This window comes from Oncorhynchus mykiss, chromosome 32 (genome assembly GCF_013265735.2).
Source record: "Oncorhynchus mykiss isolate Arlee chromosome 32, USDA_OmykA_1.1, whole genome shotgun sequence".
Classification (NCBI taxonomy): domain Eukaryota; kingdom Metazoa; phylum Chordata; class Actinopteri; order Salmoniformes; family Salmonidae; genus Oncorhynchus; species Oncorhynchus mykiss.
The window spans coordinates 8720657-8742342 of record NC_050572.1 but is presented as its reverse complement, the minus strand read 5'-3'; the positions used below and the strand labels follow the sequence as shown (position 1 = coordinate 8742342).

General features: G+C 43.2%; 1 protein-coding gene across 1 annotated transcript in view; it reads left to right on the top strand.

Annotated features, from left to right (window-relative positions):
* Nucleotides 1-21686, top strand: part of LOC110487865 (gamma-aminobutyric acid type B receptor subunit 1) — a 265484-nt gene that overhangs the window by 37829 nt on the left and 205969 nt on the right. The window contains exons 3-6 of the mRNA XM_036970908.1: nucleotides 7090-7157; nucleotides 7316-7454; nucleotides 8512-8697; nucleotides 9542-9559. Of these exons, the coding sequence (XP_036826803.1) occupies nucleotides 7090-7157; nucleotides 7316-7454; nucleotides 8512-8697; nucleotides 9542-9559 (411 nt within the window). The remainder of the gene's footprint in view (nucleotides 1-7089; nucleotides 7158-7315; nucleotides 7455-8511; nucleotides 8698-9541; nucleotides 9560-21686) is intronic.

Below are 21686 nucleotides of genomic sequence, written 5' to 3'. Positions count from 1 at the left end.
TTTGGAACTTTTTCCACCACTGTTCACACAGCTGTGTTTTGGGTTAGGGTTAGGGTTAGGTAACCCTAACACACAGCTGTGGTTAGGGTTAGGGTTAGGGTTAGGTAACCCTAACACACAGCTGTGTTTAGGGTTAGGGTTAGGGTTAGGTAACCCTAACACACAGCTGTGTTTTGGGTTAGGGTTAGGGTTAGGTAACCCTAACACACAGCTGTGTTTTGGGTTAGGGTTAGGTAACCCTAACACACAGCTGTGTTTTGGGTTAGGGTTAGGGTTAGGGTTAGGTAACCCTAACACACAGCTGTGTTTTGGGTTAGGGTTAGGGTTAGGTAACCCTAACACACAGCTGTGTTTTGGGTTAGGGTTAGGGTTAGGTAACCCTAACACACAGCTGTGTTTTGGGTTAGGGTTAGGGTTAGGGTTAGGTAACCCTAACACACAGCTGTGTTTTGGGTTAGGGTTAGGGTTAGGGTTAGGTAACCCTAACACACAGCTGTGTTTTGGGTTAGGGTTAGGGTTAGGTAACCCTAACACACAGCTGTGTTTTGGGTTAGGGTTAGGGTTAGGGTTAGGTAACCCTAACACACAGCTGTGTTTTGGGTTAGGGTTAGGGTTAGGTAACACACAGCTGTGTTTTGGGTTAGGGTTAGGGTTAGGTAACCCTAACACACAGCTGTGTTTTGGGTTAGGGTTAGGGTTAGGGTTAGGTAACCCTAACACACAGCTGTGTTTTGGGTTAGGGTTAGGGTTAGGGTTAAGGTTAGGTTAGGGTTAGGGTTAGGGTTAGGTTAGGGTTAGGGTTAGGGTTACAGCTGTGTTTTGGGGACATTTCTGGACTTTTTGTAGTGTATATTTTTTGCCTAATAAAAATCCTATTTTCCCTAAACCCCCAAAACCCTAAACATAGCCCTAACCCTAAACCCCCAAAACCCTAAACATAGCCCTAACCCTAAACCCCCAAAACCCTAACCCTAAACTCTAACCCTAAACCCCCAAACCCTAACCCTAAACATAACCCTAAACATAGCCCTAACCCTAAACTCTAACCCTAACCCTAAACATAACCCTAACCCTAAACATAGCCCTAACCCTAAACATAACCCTAACCCTAAACCCCCAAAACCCTAACCCTAAACATAGCCCTAACCCTAAACATAGCCCTAACCCTATACTCCCAAAACCCTAACCCTAAACATAGCCCTAACCCTAAACATAGCCCTAACCCTAAACTCTAACCCTAACCCTAAACATAGCCCTAACCCTAAACATAGCCCTAACCCTAAACATAGCCCTAACCCTAAACATAACCCTAACCCTAAACATAGCCCTAACCCTAAACGTAGCCCTAACCCTAAAAATAGCCCTAACCCTAAACATAGCCCTAAACCCCCAAACCCTAAACATAGCCCTAACCCTTAAGCTTAAAATAGCATTTGAACAAATTCAGGACCTGAAAAAAAAGTCCTGCTGTTTCAAATAAGTTAATGTTTTCCTACCTTTTTAACAGTATTAAGTTGAATTATTAGGACGTTGGGGTACTAATAGTGTAGGAAAACAAATACAGGCATGCACACAGACACACTTCCTCAGGGAGATGGGGTATAGAGAGGTAGTTACAACACAGCAGAACAGACGGAATACCCACAGCACATCACTGAGATGTATGCAAAATCATAGAAACAGAATCAAAATTCTGGATTATAGTTTCTATGTGAGAAACATGATGCTATGTGGCCTGTTGAGAGGACACAGGCTGTTATCTCGTAGACAAAAACCCTATAGCTAGTTTTCCAGCTACGCTGTTAATCAGCTAACACTGACAACATGACCACAGCAGATGGAATACCCACATTCAGATTTGTGAGAGAACAATATGCTATGATGCGGATGGCAGCAGTGACATCACTCCAATGACAATTACATCCTGTTAAATCTGCTAGGCCTATACAGCAACAGTGTGAAGCTAGCCTACAATGTTAATCAGCTAGCAATATTGCATTCATGTAAATGGCCTAATTGTGTTGTATTGCAAGGTGTGTGTGTGTGTGTGTGTGTGTGTGTGTGTGTGTGTGTGTGTGTGTGTGTGTGTGAGAGAGATAGTGTAGGTGTGTGTGTGAGATAGTGTGGTGTGTGTTTCAGGGAGTATTCAGTCCTCAGGTGACACGGCTGTTTGTTGGCGTGTTCATCAGAGCTTGTCTACCTTCCCCATCTGTGTACGATCTCCTTCACTAGACAAGGGCATTTTATTGGGTTCTCTGATCTCAATCAATCAATTCAATTCAAGGGCTTTATTGGCATGGGAAACATATGTTAACATTGCCAAAGCAAGTGAGGTAGATAATAAACAAAAGCAAAATAAAAATGAACAGTAAAAATATAATTTGTTCATTGAACTTAAATCACCTGTTCAAAATGACACAACTTAACATCAAAGTATTACCATTTAAAAATGAAATTCACACATTACATCTGAGATGACTGTCTATTCCTGTCATTACAATGATCTCACTATCTATTGATACAACTGCTAGTTGTACAAGTAACTGTTGCATTACTGTTAATGTATAGTTTTATGGAAACTGACAAACAATATTCCATGTTAAGATCATGAAAGTTTCAGGATAACGAGATCCATTGACACCAATTTACCGTGGAACATGAACCAATTGGACTACATTATCTATGGATGTAATATTTCATCATCATTCTTTATCAGACACTGTTTCTATGGTCTAGTAATGTCAGATTTGGTATATGATAGGCGCCCTCACGAACAAGCCGTTCTTCTCCAGGCCATGGATGACGCATGCAATGACATCACGGCAGACCAGTGTCAGGCCTGGATTCGCCCGAAGATTCTTCCCAAGATGTTTGGCTAATGAAAACATCCATTGTGATGTGGATGAGAACCTGTGGCCAAATCCACGAGACAGGGTTGAGGGAAATATTGAAGTACAGTAATCAATCCTTTGTTTAGCTTTTTACAGTAAGCCATGTGAGGAACACTGCAGTGAGGTTTTACAGTAAGCCAGGTGAGGAACACTGCACTGATGTTTTACAGTAAGCCAGGTGAGGAACACTGCAGTGATGTTTTACAGTAAGCCAGGTGAGGAACACTGCAGTGATGTTTTACAGTAAGCCAGGTGAGGAACACTGCAGTGATGTTTTACAGTAAGCCAGGTAAGGAACACTGCAGTGATGTTTTACAGTAAGCCATGTGAGGAACACTGCAGTGATGTTTTACAGTAAGCCAGGTGAGGAACACTGCAGTTGATGTTTTACAGTAAGCCAGGTGAGGAACACTGCAGTGATGTTTTACAGTAAGCCAAGTGAGGAACACTGCAGTTGATGTTTTACAGTAAGCCAGGTGAAGAACACTGCAGTGATGTTTTACAGTAAGCCAGGTGAGGAACACTGCAGTGATGTTTTACAGTAAGCCAGGTGAGGAACACTGCAGTGATGTTTTACCGTAAGCCAGGTGAGGAACACTGCAGTTGATGTTTTACAGTAAGCCAGGTGAGGAACACTGCAGTGATGTTTTACAGTAAGCCATGTGAGGAACACTGTAGTGATGTTTTACAGTAAGCCAGGTGAGGAACACTGCAGTTTATGTTTTACAGTAAGCCATGTGAGGAACACTGCAGTGATGTTTTACAGTAAGCCAGGTGAGGAACACTGCAGTGATGTTTTACAGTAAGCCATGTGAGGAACACTGCAGTGATGTTTTACAGTAAGCCAGGTGAGGAACACTGCAGTGATGTTTTACAGTAAGCCAGGTGAGGAACACTGCAGTGATGTTTTACAGTAAGCCAGGTGAGGAACACTGCAGTGATGTTTTACAGTAAGCCAGGTGAGGAACACTGCAGTTGATGTTTTACAGTAAGCCAGGTGAGGAACACTGCAGTTGATATTTTACAGTAAGCCATGTGAGGAACACTGCAGTGATGCTTTACAGTAAGCCAGGTGAGGAACACTGCAGTGATGTTTTACAGTAAACCAGGTGAGGAACACTGCAGTTGATGTTTTACAGTAAGCCAGGTGAGGAACACTGCAGTGATGTTTTGCAGTAAGCCAGGTGAGGAACACTGCAGTGATGTTTTGCAGTAAGCCAGGTGAGGAACACTGCAGTTGATGTTTTACAGTAAGCCAGGTGAGGAACACTGCAGTGATGTTTTACAGTAAGCCAGGTGAGGAACACTGCAGTGATGTTTTGCAGTAAGCCAGGTGAGGAACACTGCAGTGATGTTTTACAGTAAGCCAGGTGAGGAACACTGCAGTGATGTTTTACAGTAAGCCAGGTGAGGCACACTGCAGTGATGTTTTACAGTAAGCCAGGTGAGGAACACTGCAGTGATGTTTTACAGTAAGCCAGGTGAGGCACACTGCAGTGATGTTTTACAGTAAGCCAGGGGAGGAACACTGCAGTGATGTTTTACAGTAAGCCAGGGGAGGAACACTGCAGTGATGTTTTACAGTAAGCCAGGTGAGGAACACTGCAGTGATGTTTTACAGTAAGCCAGGGGAGGAACACTGCAGTGATGTTTTACAGTAAGCCAGGGGAGGAACACTGCAGTGATGTTTTACAGTAAGCCAGGTGAGGAACACTGCAGTGATGTTTTACAGTAAGCCAGGTGAGGAACACTGCAGTGATGTTTTACAGTAAGCCAAGTGAGGAACACTGCAGTGATGTTTTACAGTAAGCCAGGTGAGGAACACTACAGTGATGTTTTACAGTAAGCCAGGTGAGGAACACTGCAGTGATGTTTTACTGTAGTTTTTTTCTTTTTTTGTAGCTAATTATTTTTGCTTTGATTCAAGGAATGATTCCACTGTGTCTGTAGTATTCATCATGAAACCTGTATCACATATTTTTTACTACAATATTTAATGAATGAACGAACAACTACACAGTGAAACTATCGGTGTCTTGTGTGTGGTTGATCTAAATGAATGTTCCTATGGTATTTCATGGTAAATGAGTTATTTGAACCAATGATTCTTGCAAGTGCAAGGTTTCTTTAAAGATATGAATGCACAATGCAATGTTTTGAACATTGGATAGCTTGTGTTACAATGTGATGACCGTTTTGAGTTTTGTGTCTAGAGTTTTGAAAAATGACCACAAGGCTCTGAAATTAGTGCCAAAGGGATTGTAAAAACACAGTTAAAGTACAGAAGGGAAAATAAATAAACATTTTGGATTTGTTTTCAATTTCTTTGTGTATCTGTGTAATCTGAGGGAAATATGTATCTCTAATATGGTCATACGTTGGACAGGAGGTTAGGAAGTGCAGCTCAGTTTCCACCTCATTTTGTGGGCAGTGTGCACATAGCCTGTCTTCTCTTCAGAGCCAGGTCTGCCTATGGCGTCCTTTCTCAATAGCAAGACTATGCTCACTGAGTCTGTACATAGTCAAAGATTTCCTTAAGTTTGGGTCAGTCACAGTGGTCAGGTATTCTGCCACTGTGTACTCTCTGTTTAGGGACAAATAGCATTCTAGTCTGCTCTGTTTTTTTGTTAATTACTTGACACATTGGAAATAATTATCTTTTTGTTTTCTCATGATTTGATTGGGTCTAATTGTGTTGCAGTCCTGGGTCTCTGTGGGGTCTGTTTGTGTTTGTGAACAGAGCCCCAGGACCAGCTTGCTTAGGGGACTCTTCTCCAGGTTCATCTCTCTGTCGGTGATGGCTTCCTTATGGAAGGTTTGGGAATCGCTTCCTTTTAGTTGGTTGTAGAATTTAAAGTCTCTTTTCTGGATTTTGATAACTAGCTGGTATCGGCCTAATTCTGCTCTGCATGCATTATTTGGTGTTTTATGTTGTACATGGAGGATATTTTTTGCAGAATTCTGCATGCAGAGTCTCAATTTGGTGTTTGTGCCATTTAGTGAATTCTTGGTTGGTGAGCGGACCCCAGACCTCACAACCATAAAGGGCAATGGGTTCTGTAACTGATTCAAGTATTTTTAGCCAGATCCTGATTGGTGTCGAATTTTATGTTCCTTTTGATGGCATGGAATGCCCTTCTTGCCTTGTCTCTCAGATGGTTCACAGCTCTGTGGAAGTTACCTGTTGCGCTGATGTTTAGGCCGAGGTATGTATAGTTTTTTTGTGTGCTCTAGGGCAACGGTTCTCGATAGAATTTGTGTTTGTGGCCACGGCAACTGGACCTTTTTTGGAACCCCATTGTTGTTGTTTTACTGAGATTTCCTGTCAGGGTCCAGGTCTGGCAGAATATCTAGGTGCTGCTGTGCTACTGTAGGCCCTCCTAAGAAGACAGAATGTAAACTACTCAACATGGAGAAGTGGTTGATAAACTGGAGGCCATGTTTCAGAAGGCACAGGTTGACATGGAGTACATAGAGAAGCAGCTGAGGCTGGACTTCCTGACTAATGCTCCAGGTAACGCTCCTCCTTCTCAAAACCCATTGGAGAAGGTCACAAGGGGAGGGACTTTGAATCTCCTCCTCCAATACAGTTGAAAAAGAGGCGAGGACATAGGATGCGAGGAATCATGAAAAGATCATTGAGGTCTGATAAGTAGTCAGTAGGTATAGAGCTGCATCTAGTGGCCACGGGCAGGTACTGACAGTGTTTACAGGCAGAAAAGGCTAACAGACTAACATACAGAGAGATCTGACAGAAAGGTTGCATCCCAAAATGGCACCCTATTTCCATAGTGCACTACATTTGATCAGAGCTCTATGGACCCTAGTCAAAAGTAGTGCACTATAAAGGGAATGGAGAGCCATTTGAGACTAAGCCAGAGGACAGAGTTGGCTGACTGGCTGGCTGACTGGCTTGTTGGTTGGCTGGCTGGCTTGTTAACTGGTTGGCTAGTTGAGTGTTTGGCTGGTTGGCTGGCTGGTTGACTGGTTGGCTAGTTGAGTGTTTGGCTGGTTGACTGGCTGGCTAGTTGGCTGGTTGGCTGGCTGACTGTTTGCCTGGCTGGCTGACTGGTTGGTTGGTTGACTGGTTGGCTGGCTAGTTGACTGTTTGGCTGGATGGCTGGCTGACTGGTTGGCTCTCATCATGTCCTGGTCATTTCTTGTTTATCTGACGGTGTGTCTCTCCTCTCGTTCCCAGGAGGCTGTGCTATAATCCGTCCTCCCAGAGATGGAGGGATAAGGTACAGAGGACTGACCCAAGAGCAGGTAGGGGGACGCAGGTTTATGTACTGTACTAGATAGTAACAAATGTAGATGACAATTATTCAACAGGTACAGCTCCCTATCTCACGTTACGTGTGTGTGTGTGTGTGTGTGTGTGTGTGTGTGTGTGTGTGTGTGTGTGTGTGTGTGTGTGTATCCAGATCCGCAGTGTGCATGTGCTACCTCTGGACTATGAAATTGAGTACATCTGCAGAGGGAACAGAGTGATCGTAGGTCCCAATGTTAGGAAGTGTCTCCCCAACGGTACCTGGACTGACCTCACCCAGCGCAGCAAATGTTGTGAGTATCTCTTCTACTCTAATACACTAATCCATAACTGACCATATATCCATATATTTGCTTCCACGTGTGACGGACTGGGTGTCCTGTGCACCACAAGACTGTGTTAGCCCACAGAGCTAAAGTCTAGGCATTCGCATTGGGCAGCTAACGAAAGTCCAGTCTTAGTCAAGGTTACTCATAAACTCTCCATCTCTTTCTGCTTCGACCCGTCTTTCTCCATCGTGCGTACTGTCTACTTTCAGCCCCTTCAAAACAGGGTGTCTACTCCTTTTAGAACGAGGTAAGGCCCTCTAACATCCATTCACATACTCGACTGCTATCCACTGAAAGCATGCAGCTTTTTCATGGCAACGATGGTACGTCTCTATAACCCCTGTCGACTCTCTATAACCCCTGTCGACTCTCTATAACCCCTGTCGACTCACTATAACCCCTGTCGACTCTCTATAACCCCTGTCGACTCTCTGTAACCCCTGTCGACTCTCTTTAACCCCTGTCGACTCTCTGTAACCCCTGTCGACTCTCTATAACCCCTGTCGACTCTCTATAACCCCTGTCGACTCTCTATAACCCCTGTCGACTCTCTATAACCCCTGTCGACTAACTGTAACCCCTGTCGACTCTCTATAACCCCTGTCGACTAACTGTAACCCCTGTCGACTCTCTATAACCCCTGTCGACTCACTGTAACCCCTGACGACTCTCTATAACCCCTGACGACTCACTGTAACCCCATGTCGACTCACTGTGTTCCACTCTTTAGTTATCTTTTCTGTGTTTTTATGAAAAATCTTCACAGGCTCAGTTGCTTGTCCACTTGCATGTTATAGTACAGGGTGAATGATACAGTAACATTATGGAAGCATATATTAGAACCTAAAACCTGAGGAATACATTTTCTCCTGCCTCCCAACCCCCTCAAACCTACCTACCTCCCTCCTTCCTTCCATCTCACCCATACCCCCTCTAACCCTGACACCCCCTTCCCTCCCTCCCTCAGCCCTCCCTCTCACCCATAGCCTCTCTAACCCTAATCTATCCTTCCATCCCCTAGTACTACAGTGCCCGCGGGTGTGGACGTCTCTGGAGAACGGGCGCGTATCCCAGTGGCCCCTAGGGCCCCCAGTGGAGGGGACGGTACTGCAGTACAGCTGTCTGCCAGGATTCATCCTGGTTGGCAGGAACTCAACACACTGCAACAAGCTGGGCAAGTGGGACTCTCCCAAACCCGTATGCCACTGTGAGTAAAGATACTGAAGCGATATAGTGCTTTGATCAAAAAGTGGATCTTAGGACTACCTGATGTACATTTTTACCAGAACCAATTTTGGATTTGTTCTGCTAGGCTATGGCTCTGTTAGTGTATGTCTCTGTAAGTGTATGTCTCTGTTAGTGTATGTCTCTGTTAGTGTATGTCTCTGTTAGTGTATGTCTCTGTTAGTGTATGTCTCTGTTAGTGTATGTCTCTGTTAGTGTATGGCTCTGTTAGTCTATGGCTCTGATAGTGTATGGCTCTGTTAGTGTATGGCTCTATTAGTGTATGGCTCTGTTAGTCTATGGCTCTGTTAGTGTATGGCTCTGTTAGTCTATGGCTCTGTAAGTGTATGTCTCTGTAAGTGTATGGCTCTGTTAGTGTATGTCTCTGTAAGTGTATGTCTCTGTTAGTGTATGGCTCTGTTAGTGTATGGCTCTGTTAGTCTATGGCTCTGTTAGTGTATGGCTCTGTTAGTGTATGTCTCTGTAAGTGTATGTCTCTGTTAGTGTATGTCTCTGTTAGTGTATGTCTCTGTTAGTGTATGGCTCTGTTAGTCTATGGCTCTGTTAGTCTATGGCTCTGTTAGTCTATGGCTCTGTTAGTCTATGGCTCTGTTAGTCTATGGCTCTGTTAGTGTATGGCTCTATTAGTGTATGGCTCTGTTAGTGTATGGCTCTATTAGTGTATGGCTCTGTTAGTGTATGGCTCTGTAAGTTTATGGCTCTGTTTACAGTAAGATAAAAAGTAGTTCTATATCCAGTATGTATTGTGTGTATTGAAACTAACACAATTCTCTGTTTTGTTCTTCCACCGCGTGTCCATGTTGAAGATGACAGACATTACACAGGTAAGACCATTTCCCAACACGTCTCCTGTAAGATTGTATTGATTTTTTAGTTAATTGCTATCCATGTAGTTTTTCCATGTAGTTTTTCCATTTAGCGCTGTGTATAGGTACGTCTAAAGGGAAACAAGCGAAGGGAAGTAACAGGAGCAAGCAGATACGTTTGTTGATAGTTTGACCATGTGTAGATCTGCTATATGGGACTATGCAAATTAAGTGTGACGTTTTTTTCTGTAGCCTCTCGAGCCGCCTGATCCCGCGAGCTTACACGAATGGTTGATATCCGAGCAGCGAACCATTCATGTAAGCCTGCGTGGTTCAGAGGCTCGTGAGTCTAACATTTTTTTGTAGAAGCTGCCGATTTCTATTATCTGATAAATTGATCGCTTTGTCAATCCTGCACATGATGGCAGTGTTGCACTGGAAATAAATCTGGGTTTAACGTCACAATAACGTCATACTCTTGATTGCATGTGATTAAGAAAAATATAGACTCTATATTTTATTTATCTAGGTAGTCTCAATATTTATTTATCCTTTATTTATCCAGGTAGTCTCATTATTTATATAGACTTTATTTATCCAGGTAGTCTCATTATTTATATAGACTTTATTTATCCAGGTAGTCTCAATATTTATATAGACTTTATTTATCCAGGTAGTCTCATTATTTATATAGACTTTATTTATCCAGGTAGTCTCAATATTTATTTATCCTTTATTTATCTAGGTAGTCTCATTATTTATATAGACTTTATTTATCTAGGTAGTCTCATTATTTATATAGACTTTATTTATCCAGGTAGTCTCATTATTTATATAGACTTTATTTATCCAGGTAGTCTCATTATTTATATAGACTTTATTTATCCAGGTAGTCTCATTATTTATATAGACTTTATTTATCCAGGTAGTCTCAATATTTATATAGACTTTATTTATCCAGGTAGTCTCATTATTTATATAGACTTTATTTATCCAGGTAGTCTCAATATTTATATAGACTTTATTTATCTAGGTAGTCTCATTATTTATATAGACTTTATTTATCCAGGTAGTCTCATTATTTATTTATCCTTTATTTATCTAGGTAGTCTCATTATTTATTTAGCCTGTTGATTGTTTGTGTGACATTTGTGCATGTTTGAGACAAACGTGTTTGTTCCTGTTCGTGGGTGTTGCTGGACTGTTTTAGTCCCTGTGTTTGGGGCATTTGTTTTTGTGAGCGCCCAGTGTTTCGTGGGGTGGCCTATGTTCGCCGTATGTGCATTAAAGAGCACTACCTTGAACTCTCTGTTTCCTGCGCCTGAATTCACACACACTACACCCAGATCGTTACACTAGGGTGTCCCAGATTAGACTGGGTTTGATTTACAAGAGTATTTATGGTTCTACGCCCAGATATCTAACTGATTTACTTCCCCCATGTTAGGGATGCACACAATCACAGCACCAGATCAGCTGTTGCTATTGTGTGCTTATACATGTTCGGGAGTAATGCTGGGAAAGGTACTTTCTTGTATACTGGAGCCTAAAAATGACGTCCTCTCTGGGCAGCTTTAAAAAGGAAGTTAAAAAAACTGTTTGATGTCTTCTGTGCCCATTTGAATGTCCCCTACGATTAGATAGATGTTCTTCTTTGATTTTATGTTTTATTATCTCGCTGTCATCCTGTGTTCAACCTTGTTGGATCTTGCCTAGCCATTTTGTCTCGATGGAAATAAGTCCCGGAATTTATTGTGCTTTGTCCTCGATGATGTGTATTTCTAGCTTTTTAAAAGTGTTATGTGTGTCTGTTTTTTTTTTAAATGGTCGAATGAATAAACTAAACATGCAAAAGTGATTGTTTTTGATAAAAAAGCTTTATCTACCTTCCCAACTAATTAGAAAGTTCAAACATGGACGATGCACCATGCTGCCTTGTTGACAACATGACCGAGCAGCGCAGATTACTGTTCATTTGAGAAGGGCTCTCCTCTCTCCCTACTTTTGCGTAACATAAATCCTCCAATAATTTGTGATTGTATTATCGGGAGTCTTTCGCTCCCGCCTGCTGTGAACTGGGCTCCTACTTAATAGCTAGGTAGCTAGATAGCTAGCACAGGGTCGCTCCCGCCTGCTGTGAACTGGACTCCTACTTACTAGCTAGGTAGCGAGATAGCTAGCACAATGTCGCTCTCGCCTGCTGTGAACTGGGCTCCTACTTACTAGCTAGGTAGCTAGATAGCTAGCACAGTGTCGCTCCCGCCTGCTGTGATCTGGACTCCTACTTACTAGCTAGGTAGCTAGATAGCTAGCACAGTGTCGCTCCTGCCTGCTGTGATCTGGACTCCTACTTACTAGTTAGGTAGCTAGATAGCTAGCAGCGGTGTCACTCCTGCCAGCTGTGTACTGGACTCCTACCTGCTAGCTAGGTAGCTAGATAGCTAGCACAGTGTCACTCTCGCCTGCTGTGAACTGGAGTCCTACTTGCTAGCTAGCTAGCTAGCACAGTGTCACTCCCGCCTGCTGTGAACTGGAATCTTACCGACCATCACCCCTGGTGAGACAAAACCGCGACTCGTCAGTGAAGAGCACTTTTTCCAGTCCTAACGGTGGGTTTGTGCCCATAGGTGACGTTGTTTCCGGTGATGACTGGTGAGGACCTGCCTTACAACAGACCTACAAGCCCTTAGTCCAGCCTCTCTCTGCGTATTGCGGACAGTCTGAGCACTGATGGAGGGTTTTGTGCGTTCCTGGTGTAACTCAGGGAGTTGTTGCCATCCTGTACCTGTCCCGCAGGTGTGATGTTCGGATGTACCGATCCTGTGTTGTTACACGTGGTCTGCCCCTGCGAGGACGATCAGCTGTCTGTCCTGTCTCCCTGTAGCTCTGTCTTACGGACATTGCAATTTATTTCCCTGCAGTCCTCATACCTCCTTGCAGCATGCCCAAGGCATGTTCACGCAGATGTGCAGGGACCCTGGGCATCTTTCTTTTGGTGTTTTTCAGAGTCAGTAGAAAAGCCTCTTTAGTGTCCTAAGTTTTCATAACTGTGACCTTAATTGCCTTCCGTCTGTAAGCTGCTAGTGTCTTAATGACCGTTCCACAGGTGCATGTTCATTAGTTGTTTGTGGTTTATTGAACAAACATGGGAAACGGTGTTTAAACCCTTTTACAATGAAGATCTGTGAAGTTATTTGGATTTTTACAAATTACCTTTGAAAGACAGGGTCCTGAAAAAGGGATGTTTTTTTTTGTTGCTGAGTTTGTTACCATTCACATTCTGTCAACACTCATCAAATGTACACCCTTATCAATGTTTTCGTAAGGTTTAGAAAATTTAAGAAACCAAACCATGATTATTCTCTCCTTACTAGAAGACAATGTTTTCATTGTAGTCTACCCTAACAATATTACTCTATATGTTTAATACCAACCTCTGCTGGATATTCCCTTTCTGCTTCACACTAATACTTTATACTACTACTTTACACTACAACTACACTACTACTACACTAATACTTTACACTACAACTACACTAATACTTTACACTACACCTACACTAATAGTTTAAACCTCTATTATTATAATGTAACATGCACATTCAGAAAGTATTCCAAGTTTTTCCACATTGTGTTATGCTACAACCTTATTCTAAAATGTATTACATAAATAAAAAGCCTAATCAATCTACATACAATACCCCATAACGACAAAGTGAAAACAGGTTTTTAGAAAGTTAAGCAATTGTATTAAACATAAAAAACAGAACCCCCTTATTTACATAAGTGTTCAGACCCTTTGATATGAGACTCGAAATTGAGCTCGGGTACATCCTGTTTCCATTGATCATCCATGAGATGTTTCTACAACTTGATCGGAGTTCAACTGTGGTAAATTCAATGGAATGGACATTATTTGGAACGACACACAGTTGACAGTGCATGTAGATATGGTTAAAGTGACTATGCATATATGATGAACAGAGAGTAGCAGTAGCGTAAAGGAGGAGTTGGTGGGTGGTGGGACACAATGCAGATAGCCCGGTTAGCCAATGTGAAGGAGCACTGGTTGGTCGGGCCAATTGAGATAGTATGTACATGAATGTATAGTTAAAGTGACTATGCATACATGATAAACAGAGAGTAACAGTAGCATAAAAAGAGGGGTTGGGGGGGCACACAATGCAAATAGTCCGGGTAGCCATTTGGTTACCTGTTCAGGAGTCTTATGGCTTGGGGGTAAAAACTGTAGAGAAGACTTTTTGTCCTAGACTTGGCACTCCGGTACCGCTTGCCATGCGGTAGTAGAGAGAACAGTCAATGAATGGGGTGGCTGGGGTCTTTGACAATTTTTAGGTCCTTCCTCTGACACCGCCTGTTGTAGAGGTCCTCGATGGCAGGCAGCTTAGGCCCAGTGATGTACTGGGCCGTACGCACTACCCTCTGTAGTGCCTTGCGGTCAGAGGCCAAGCAATTGCCATACCAGGCAGTGATGCAACCATGCTCTCGATGGTGCAGCTGTAGAACCTTTTGAGGATCTCAGGACCCATGCCAAATCTTTTTAGTTTCCTGAGGGGGAATAGGCTTTGAGGTGCCCTCTTCACAACTGTCTTGGTGTGTTTGGACCATTCTAGTTTGTTGTTGATGTGGACACCAAGGAACTTGAAGCTCTCAACCTGATCCACTACAGCCCCGTCGATGAGAATGGGGGTGTGCTTGGTCCTCCTTTTCCTGTAGTCCACAATAGTCCCCTTAGTCTTGGTTACGTTGAGGGATAGGTTGTTATTCTGGCACCACCCCGCCAGGTCTCTGACTTCCTCCCTATAGGCTGTCTCATTGTTGTCGGTGATCAGGCCTACCACTGTTGTGTCATCTGCAAACTTAATGATGGTATTGGAGTCGTGCCTGGCCATGTAGTCGTGGGTGAACAGGGAGTACAGGAGGGGACTGAGCACGCATCCCTGGGGAGCTCCAGTTTTGAGGATCAGCGTGGCAGATGTGTTGCTACCTACCCTCACCACGTGGGGGCGGCCCGTCAGGAAGTCCAGGATCTAGTTGCAGAGGGAGGTGTTTAGTCCCAGGATCTTTAGCTTAGTGATGAGCTGTGAGGGTACAATGGTGTTGAACGCTGAGCTGTAGTCAATGAATAGCATTCTCACATAAGTGTTCCTTTTGTCCAGGTGGGAAAGGGCAGTGTGGAGTGCAATAGAGATTGCATCATCTGTGGATCAGGGCGGTATGCAAATTGGAGTCGGTCTAGGGTTTCTGGGATAATGGTGTTGATGTGAGCCATTACCAACCGGCTGTGCTTCCCTTTGCAGTCTGTAATAGTTTGCAAGCCCTGCCACATAAGATGAGCGTCGGAGCCAGTGTAGTATTATTCAATCTTAGCCCTGTATTGACGCTTTGCCTGTTTGATTGTTCGTTGCAGTGCATAGCATGATTTCTTATAAACTTCCGGGTTAGAGTCCAGAACCTTGAAAGTGGCAGCTCTACCCTTTAGCTCAATGCGAATTTTGCCTGTACTCCATGGCTTCTGGTTGGGGTATGTACTTACAGTCACTGTGGGGACGACGTCCTCGATGCACTTATTGATAAAGCCAGTGACTGATGTGGTGTACTCCTCAATGTAACCGGAAGAATCCCGGAACATGTTCCAGTCTGTGATAGTAAAACAGTCCTGTAGTTTAGCATCTGCTTCATCTGACCACTTTTTTATTGATCTAGTTATAACTGCTTCCTGCTTTAATTTTTGCTTGTAAGCAGGAGTCAGGAGGATAGAGTTGTGGTCGGATTTACCAAATGGAGGGTGAGGGAGAGCTTTGTACGCGTCTCTGTGTGTGGAGTACAGGCGATCTAGAATTGTTTTTCCTCTGGTTGCACATTTAACATGTTGATAGAGATTTGGTAGAACTGATTTGAGTTTCCCTGCATTAAAGTCTCCGGCCACTAGGAGCGCCGCCTCTGGGTGAGTGGTTTCCTGTTTGCTTATTTCCTTATACAGCTGGCTGAGTGTGTTCTTAGTGCCCGCATCTGTCTGTGGTGGTAAATAAACAGCCACGAAAAGTATAGCTGAGAACTCTCTAGGCAAGTAGTGTGGCCTGCAATTTATCACAATATACTCTACTTCAGACGAGCAAAATCTAGAGACTTCCTTAGATTTCGTGCACAAGCTGTTGTTTTCAAATATGCACAGACCCCCCCTCATCTTACCAGATTGTGCTGTTCTATCTTGCCAGTACAGCGTATATTCCACTAGCTGAATATCCATGTTGTCATTCAGCCTTGAGTCCGTGAAACATAGGATGTTACAGTTTTTGATGTCCCGTTGGTAGGATATTCATGATTGTACCTTGTCCAGATTATTGTCCAATGATTGCACGTTGGCGAGTAGTATTGGCGGTAATGGCAGCTTTCCCAGTCGCCTTCTCCGGGTCCTGACTAGGCATCTGGCTCTTTGTCCTCTGTACCTGCATCGCTTCCTCTTGCAAATAACTAGGATGTCGGTCCTGTGGGGTGTTTGGAGAAAGTCTTGTGAGTCTTGCATGTTGAAGAAAAAAAATCTTTGTCTAAACCGAGTGATCGCTGTCCTGACATCCAGAAGCTCTTTGTCTAATCCGAGGTGAGTGATCGCTGTCCTGACATCCAGAATCTCTTTGTCTTATCCGAGATGAGTGTGTCTAATCCGAGGTGAGTGATCGCTGTCCTGATATCCAGAAGCTCTGTGTCTAATCCGACGTGAGTGATCGCTGTCCTGATATCCAGAAGCTATGTGTCTAATCCGAGGTGAGTGATCGCTGTCCTGATATCCAGAAGCTCTTTGTCTAATCCGAGGTGAGTGATCGCTGTCCTAATATCTAGAAGCTCTTTGTCTAATCCGAGGTGAGTGATCGCTGTCCTGATATCTAGAAGCTCTTTGTCTAATCCGAGGTGAGTGATCGCTGTCCTGATATCCAGAAGCTCTTTGTCTAATCCGAGGTGAGTGATCGCTGTCCTGATATCTAGAAGCTCTTTGTCTAATCCGAGGTGAGTGATCGCTGTCCTGATATCCAGAAGCTCTGTGTCTAATCCGAGGTGAGTGATCGCTGTCCTGATATCTAGAAGCTCTTTGTCTAATCCGAGGTGAGTGATCGCTGTCCTGATATCCAGAAGCTCTTTGTCTAATCCGAGGTGAGTGATCGCTGTCCTGATATCTAGAAGCTCTTTGTCTAATCCGAGGTGAGTGATCGCTGTCCTGATATCCAGAAGCTCTTTTTTGCCGTAAAATACAGTTGCAGAAATATTATGTACAAAATAAGTTACAAATAACGTGAAAAAACCCACATAATAGCACAATTGGTTGGGCGCCCGTAAAACTGCTGCCATTTCTTCCCGGCGCCATGTTACCATGGTAACCACATTACCACCACCCAGGAAGGTATGCCCACTCTGACATGTTACCATGGTAACCCCATTACCAGCACACAGGAAGGTATGACTACTCTGACATGTTGCCACGGTAACCCCATTACCACCAGACAATATGCTGATAAGCACAGTAACAGCTGGGACTGACAATGGAAGGTGGAAAGTTTTAAATAACCAGAACACTTCTTCTGTGGTATTCTGTAAAGGGTTGTTTATTTTACATGTACCTGTTACTACATTTGAAAGTTATCAAAACACTTAGTTTAAGATATCTATATCATTTCAGAAATTGCATTCTTCTCATATTAGTCTGTAGGCTGCTGATGTATTCAAGGTTTCCTCCAGCATCTCACCACACATCTGTCTGTAGTTACTGAACTCAACCTGCAGGAGGAGGTTTGTTCGTTGTGATTGAGTGGAGGGGAAACAGCTGTGGGCAAGGTTCTGACAGAGGGGTGTGTCTTGGTGATGGCGAGGAGTCAGGCCACATCCAAGAAACACCCACATCAAACCACACCCCCAAGGCTTCTGTCATGGCCGCCAGTATTTCTTCAGGAGCCAAAAACGAGGACAAATCAGTGGGTGCAGTTCCCCTTTAACAAAACAATCACTTTTTCGGTGTAAAAATCATGGAAATGTTAAAACGTAAAACAACATTTTAAGTGAGAAAGAAGTAAGTATTGGTATGAAGCCCGAAAAAAGAAAGGAAATTCACATAAGCCCCTTCACCCATTCACCCAGGTTCTCCAGGACACAGCTTTGACCTACTACAGTAGATATGTTGGAATATTGTACAACTAACATACAGTTGAAGTCAGAAGTTTAAATACACTTAGGTTGGAGTCATTAAAACTTGTTTCAATTTCTTGTTAACAAACTACAGTTTTGGCAAGTCGGTTAGGACATCTACTTTGAACATGAAAAGTAATTTTTCCAACAATTGTTTACAGACAGATTATTTCACTTATAATTCGCTGTATCACAATTCAAGTGGGTCAGAAGTGTACATACACTAAGTTGACTATGCCTTTAAACAGCTTGGAAAATTCCAGAAAATAATGTCATGGCTTTAGAAGCTTCTGATAGGCTAATTGACATCATTTGAGTCAATTGGAAGTGTACCTGTGGATGTATTTCAAGGCCTACCTTCAAACTCAGTGCCTCTTTGCTTGACATCATTGGAAAATCAAAAGAAATCAGCCAAGACCTCAGAAAATAAATTGTAGACCTCCACAAGTCTGGTTCATCCTTGGGAGCAATTTCCAAACGCCCGAAGGTCCCACGTTCATCTGTACAAACAATAGTACGCAAGTATAAGACATGTTCTGTCTCCTAGAGATGGGCGTACTTTGGTGCGAAAAGTGCAACTCAATCTCAGAACAACAGCAGGACCTTGTGAAGATGCTGGAGGAAACAGGTACAAAAGTATCTACAGAGCCTTGCGAAAGTATTCGGCCCCCTTGAACTTTGCGACCTTTTGCCACATTTCAGGCTTCAAACATAAAGATATAAAACTGTATTTTTTTGTGAAGAATCAACAACAAGTGGGACACAATCATGAAGTAGAACGACATTTATTGGATATTTCAAACTTTTTTAACAAATCAAAAACTGAAAAATTGGGCGTGCAAAATTATTCAGCCCCCTTAAGTTAATACTTTGTAGCGCCACCTTTTGCTGCGATTACAGCTGTAAGTCGCTTGGGGTATGTCTCTATCAGTTTTTCACATCGAGAGACGGACATTTTTTTCCCATTCCTCCTTGCAAAACAGCTCGAGCTCAGTGAGGTTGGATGGAGAGCATTTGTGAACAGCAATTTTCAGTTCTTTCCACAGATTCTCGATTGGATTCAGGTCTGGACTTTGACTTGGCCATTCTAACACCTGGATATGTTTATTTTTGAACCATTCCATTGTAGATTTTGCTTTATGTTTTGGATCATTGTCTTGTTGGAAGACAAATCTCCGTCCCAGTCTCAGGTCTTTTGCAGACTCCATCAGGTTTTCTTCCAGAATGGTCCTGTATTTGGCTCCATCCATCTTCCCATCAATTTTAACCATCTTCCCTGTCCCTGCTGAAGAAAAGCAGGCCCAAACCATGATGCTGCCACCACCATGTTTGACAGTGGGGATGGTGTGTTCAGCTGTGTTGCTTTTACGCCAAACATAACGTTTTGCATTGTTGCCAGAAAGTTCAATTTTGGTTTCATCTGACCAGAGCACCTTCTTCCACATGTTTGGTGTGTCTCCCAGGTGGCTTGTGGCAAACTTTAAACGACACTTTAAAGCTTGGTCGCAAATGGGTCTTCCAACTGGACAATGACCCCAAGCATACTTCCAAAGTTGTGGCAAAATGGCTTAAGGACAACAAAGTCAAAGTATTGGAGTGGCCATCACAAAGCCCTGACCTCAATCCCATGGAACATTTGTGGGCAGAACTGAAAAAGCGTGTGCGAGCAAGGAGGCCTACATACCTGACTCAGTTACACCAGCTCTGTCAGGAGGAATGGGCCAAAATCCACCCAACTTATTGTGGGAAGCTTGTGGAAGGCTACCTAAAATGTTTGACCCAAGTTAAACAATTTGAAGGCAATGCTACCAAATACTATTTTTTTTTTTTTTTTTTTTTATTATTTTACCTTTATTTAACCAGGCAAGTCAGTTAAGAACAAATTCTTATTTTCAATGACAGCCTGGGAACAGTGGGTTAACTGCCTGTTCAGGGGCAGAACGACAGATTTGTACCTTGTCAGCTCGGGGGTTTGAACTCACAACCTTCCGGTTACTAGTCCAACGCTCTAACCACTAGGCTACCCTGCCGCCCCATGGAGTGTATGTAAACTTCTGACCCACTGGGAATGTGATGAATTGAATAAAAGCTGAAATAAATCATACTCTCTACTATTATTCTGAATTTTCACATTCTTAAAATAACGTGGTGATCCTAACTGACCTAAGACAGGGAATTTTTACTAGGATTAAATGTCAGGAATTGTGAAAACTGAGTTTAAATGTATTTGGCTAAGGTGTATGTAAACTTCCAACCGACTTCAACTGTAGTTACTTTAGCAGGTAAAAGCTGTGTGTTGGAAAACCTTGGAATAGCATGGGTGTAGTATGCATCGTGGTGCTCATGTGAATTCTTTCGTTCTTTTTGGGCTTCAGACCCATCCCTACTTCTCCCTTAAAACGTAGCTTAGAGATTTAAAAAAATCCTAAATACATCAGTATACACATTTGTCCTATTGATATCCTAAATGTATGAACTTAACTTAATTTATTAAGTTCCATGTCACTATCTTAAAGCAAACAGGTTATGAAGAATTTTTGATTAGAACATTTTCTTTTTCCAGATATTGAAAAGGAGCTTTTCTGCCGAAATGCAATATTACCTCTTCGTCGCTTGGTGGAGACGTTGGATTTCTCAAGACCAAATAAGTGTACTGTACTGAGCATGTAGGAACACAGGGAGGCAGCATAAACCAGAAGTTGAAACCAGTATGGAGATAGAGGTCACTGACAAAATAAAGGAAACACTGAGACGGAGACGGCCATGTGGTTTACATCGTTTTCATGCTCATCAAACCATCCAGTGATCACTTGCACCCAGTGGATGGGAACATTGTCATCATATGGGTGCGTTGCCATGGTAGCCGAAATATTGGGCCAAAATAACGGCCTGCTCAGCATCTTTATGCATGACCCTAAGTGGGATGACCCTTATGGGATGTTAATGACTGCTTAATTAACTCAGGAACCACACCTGTGTGGAAGCACCTGCTTTCAATATACTTTTGCATTCCTCAATTCACTCAAGTGTTTCCATTATTTTTGCAGTTACCTGTAGATTTAACGTTCTCTCTGTTGAACTCAGAGGTCTTTAAACTCCTAACAGCCTTTTAGCCTCAGCCACTGCAACATAAAACAAAAATGTCCCCCCTATGCCCCCCCTATGTCCCCCCTATGCATGCTCCACCATAGGCCATGAGTAGGAGGGACAGACAATGACTGGCTCTGGGATGATTTAGAGGTTGCACTTTCGTTTTGTCGTAATAGAGGAGACATTTAATGTCTATGTAATGTAATGTCCATGTTCCCACAGCCTCGACCTTGACAGAAGTCACAGTGAGATAGTGTGACCCGCGGTGCCATCACTCAGGGGGCAGTGTTGGATAAATAGTATCCTGATGGTCTTGGTACAACACTGGCTGCATCCCAAATCCCTTCTCCTGAATGAAGTTTGTGCTACTTCCCACAAAATCTAAAAGCATTTGATTGGTGGAGGCATGGGCTAGGGAGAGTTTCCATCATATTCCTTATACCAGTCATTTCCTTCTAAATCAGTGAAGGGAAGTGAACAAGTGTACATTTTGGGAGGAAGGAGAGATAATGGAGCATAATGTATACAGAGTGAAAAACTGGGTGGCAATATGACCTCAGGAACACTTATATCTAACTAGGCAAGTCAGTTAAGAACAAATTCCTATATCCAATGACGGCTTAGCCAGGTCAAACCCGGAGGGCGCTGGGCCAATTATGGGACTCCCAATCATGGCCGGTTGTGATACAGCCTGGATTTGAACCAGGGTGTCTGTAGGGACACCTCTAGCACTTGAGATGCAGTGCCTTAGGCCGCTGCGCCACTCGGGAGCCACTCTCTGTTACTTTCTGTTACTCCTTTCTTCTTTATCCCCAAAGACATATATGGAAACACGATGTATACAGTGATATTGCCGTTC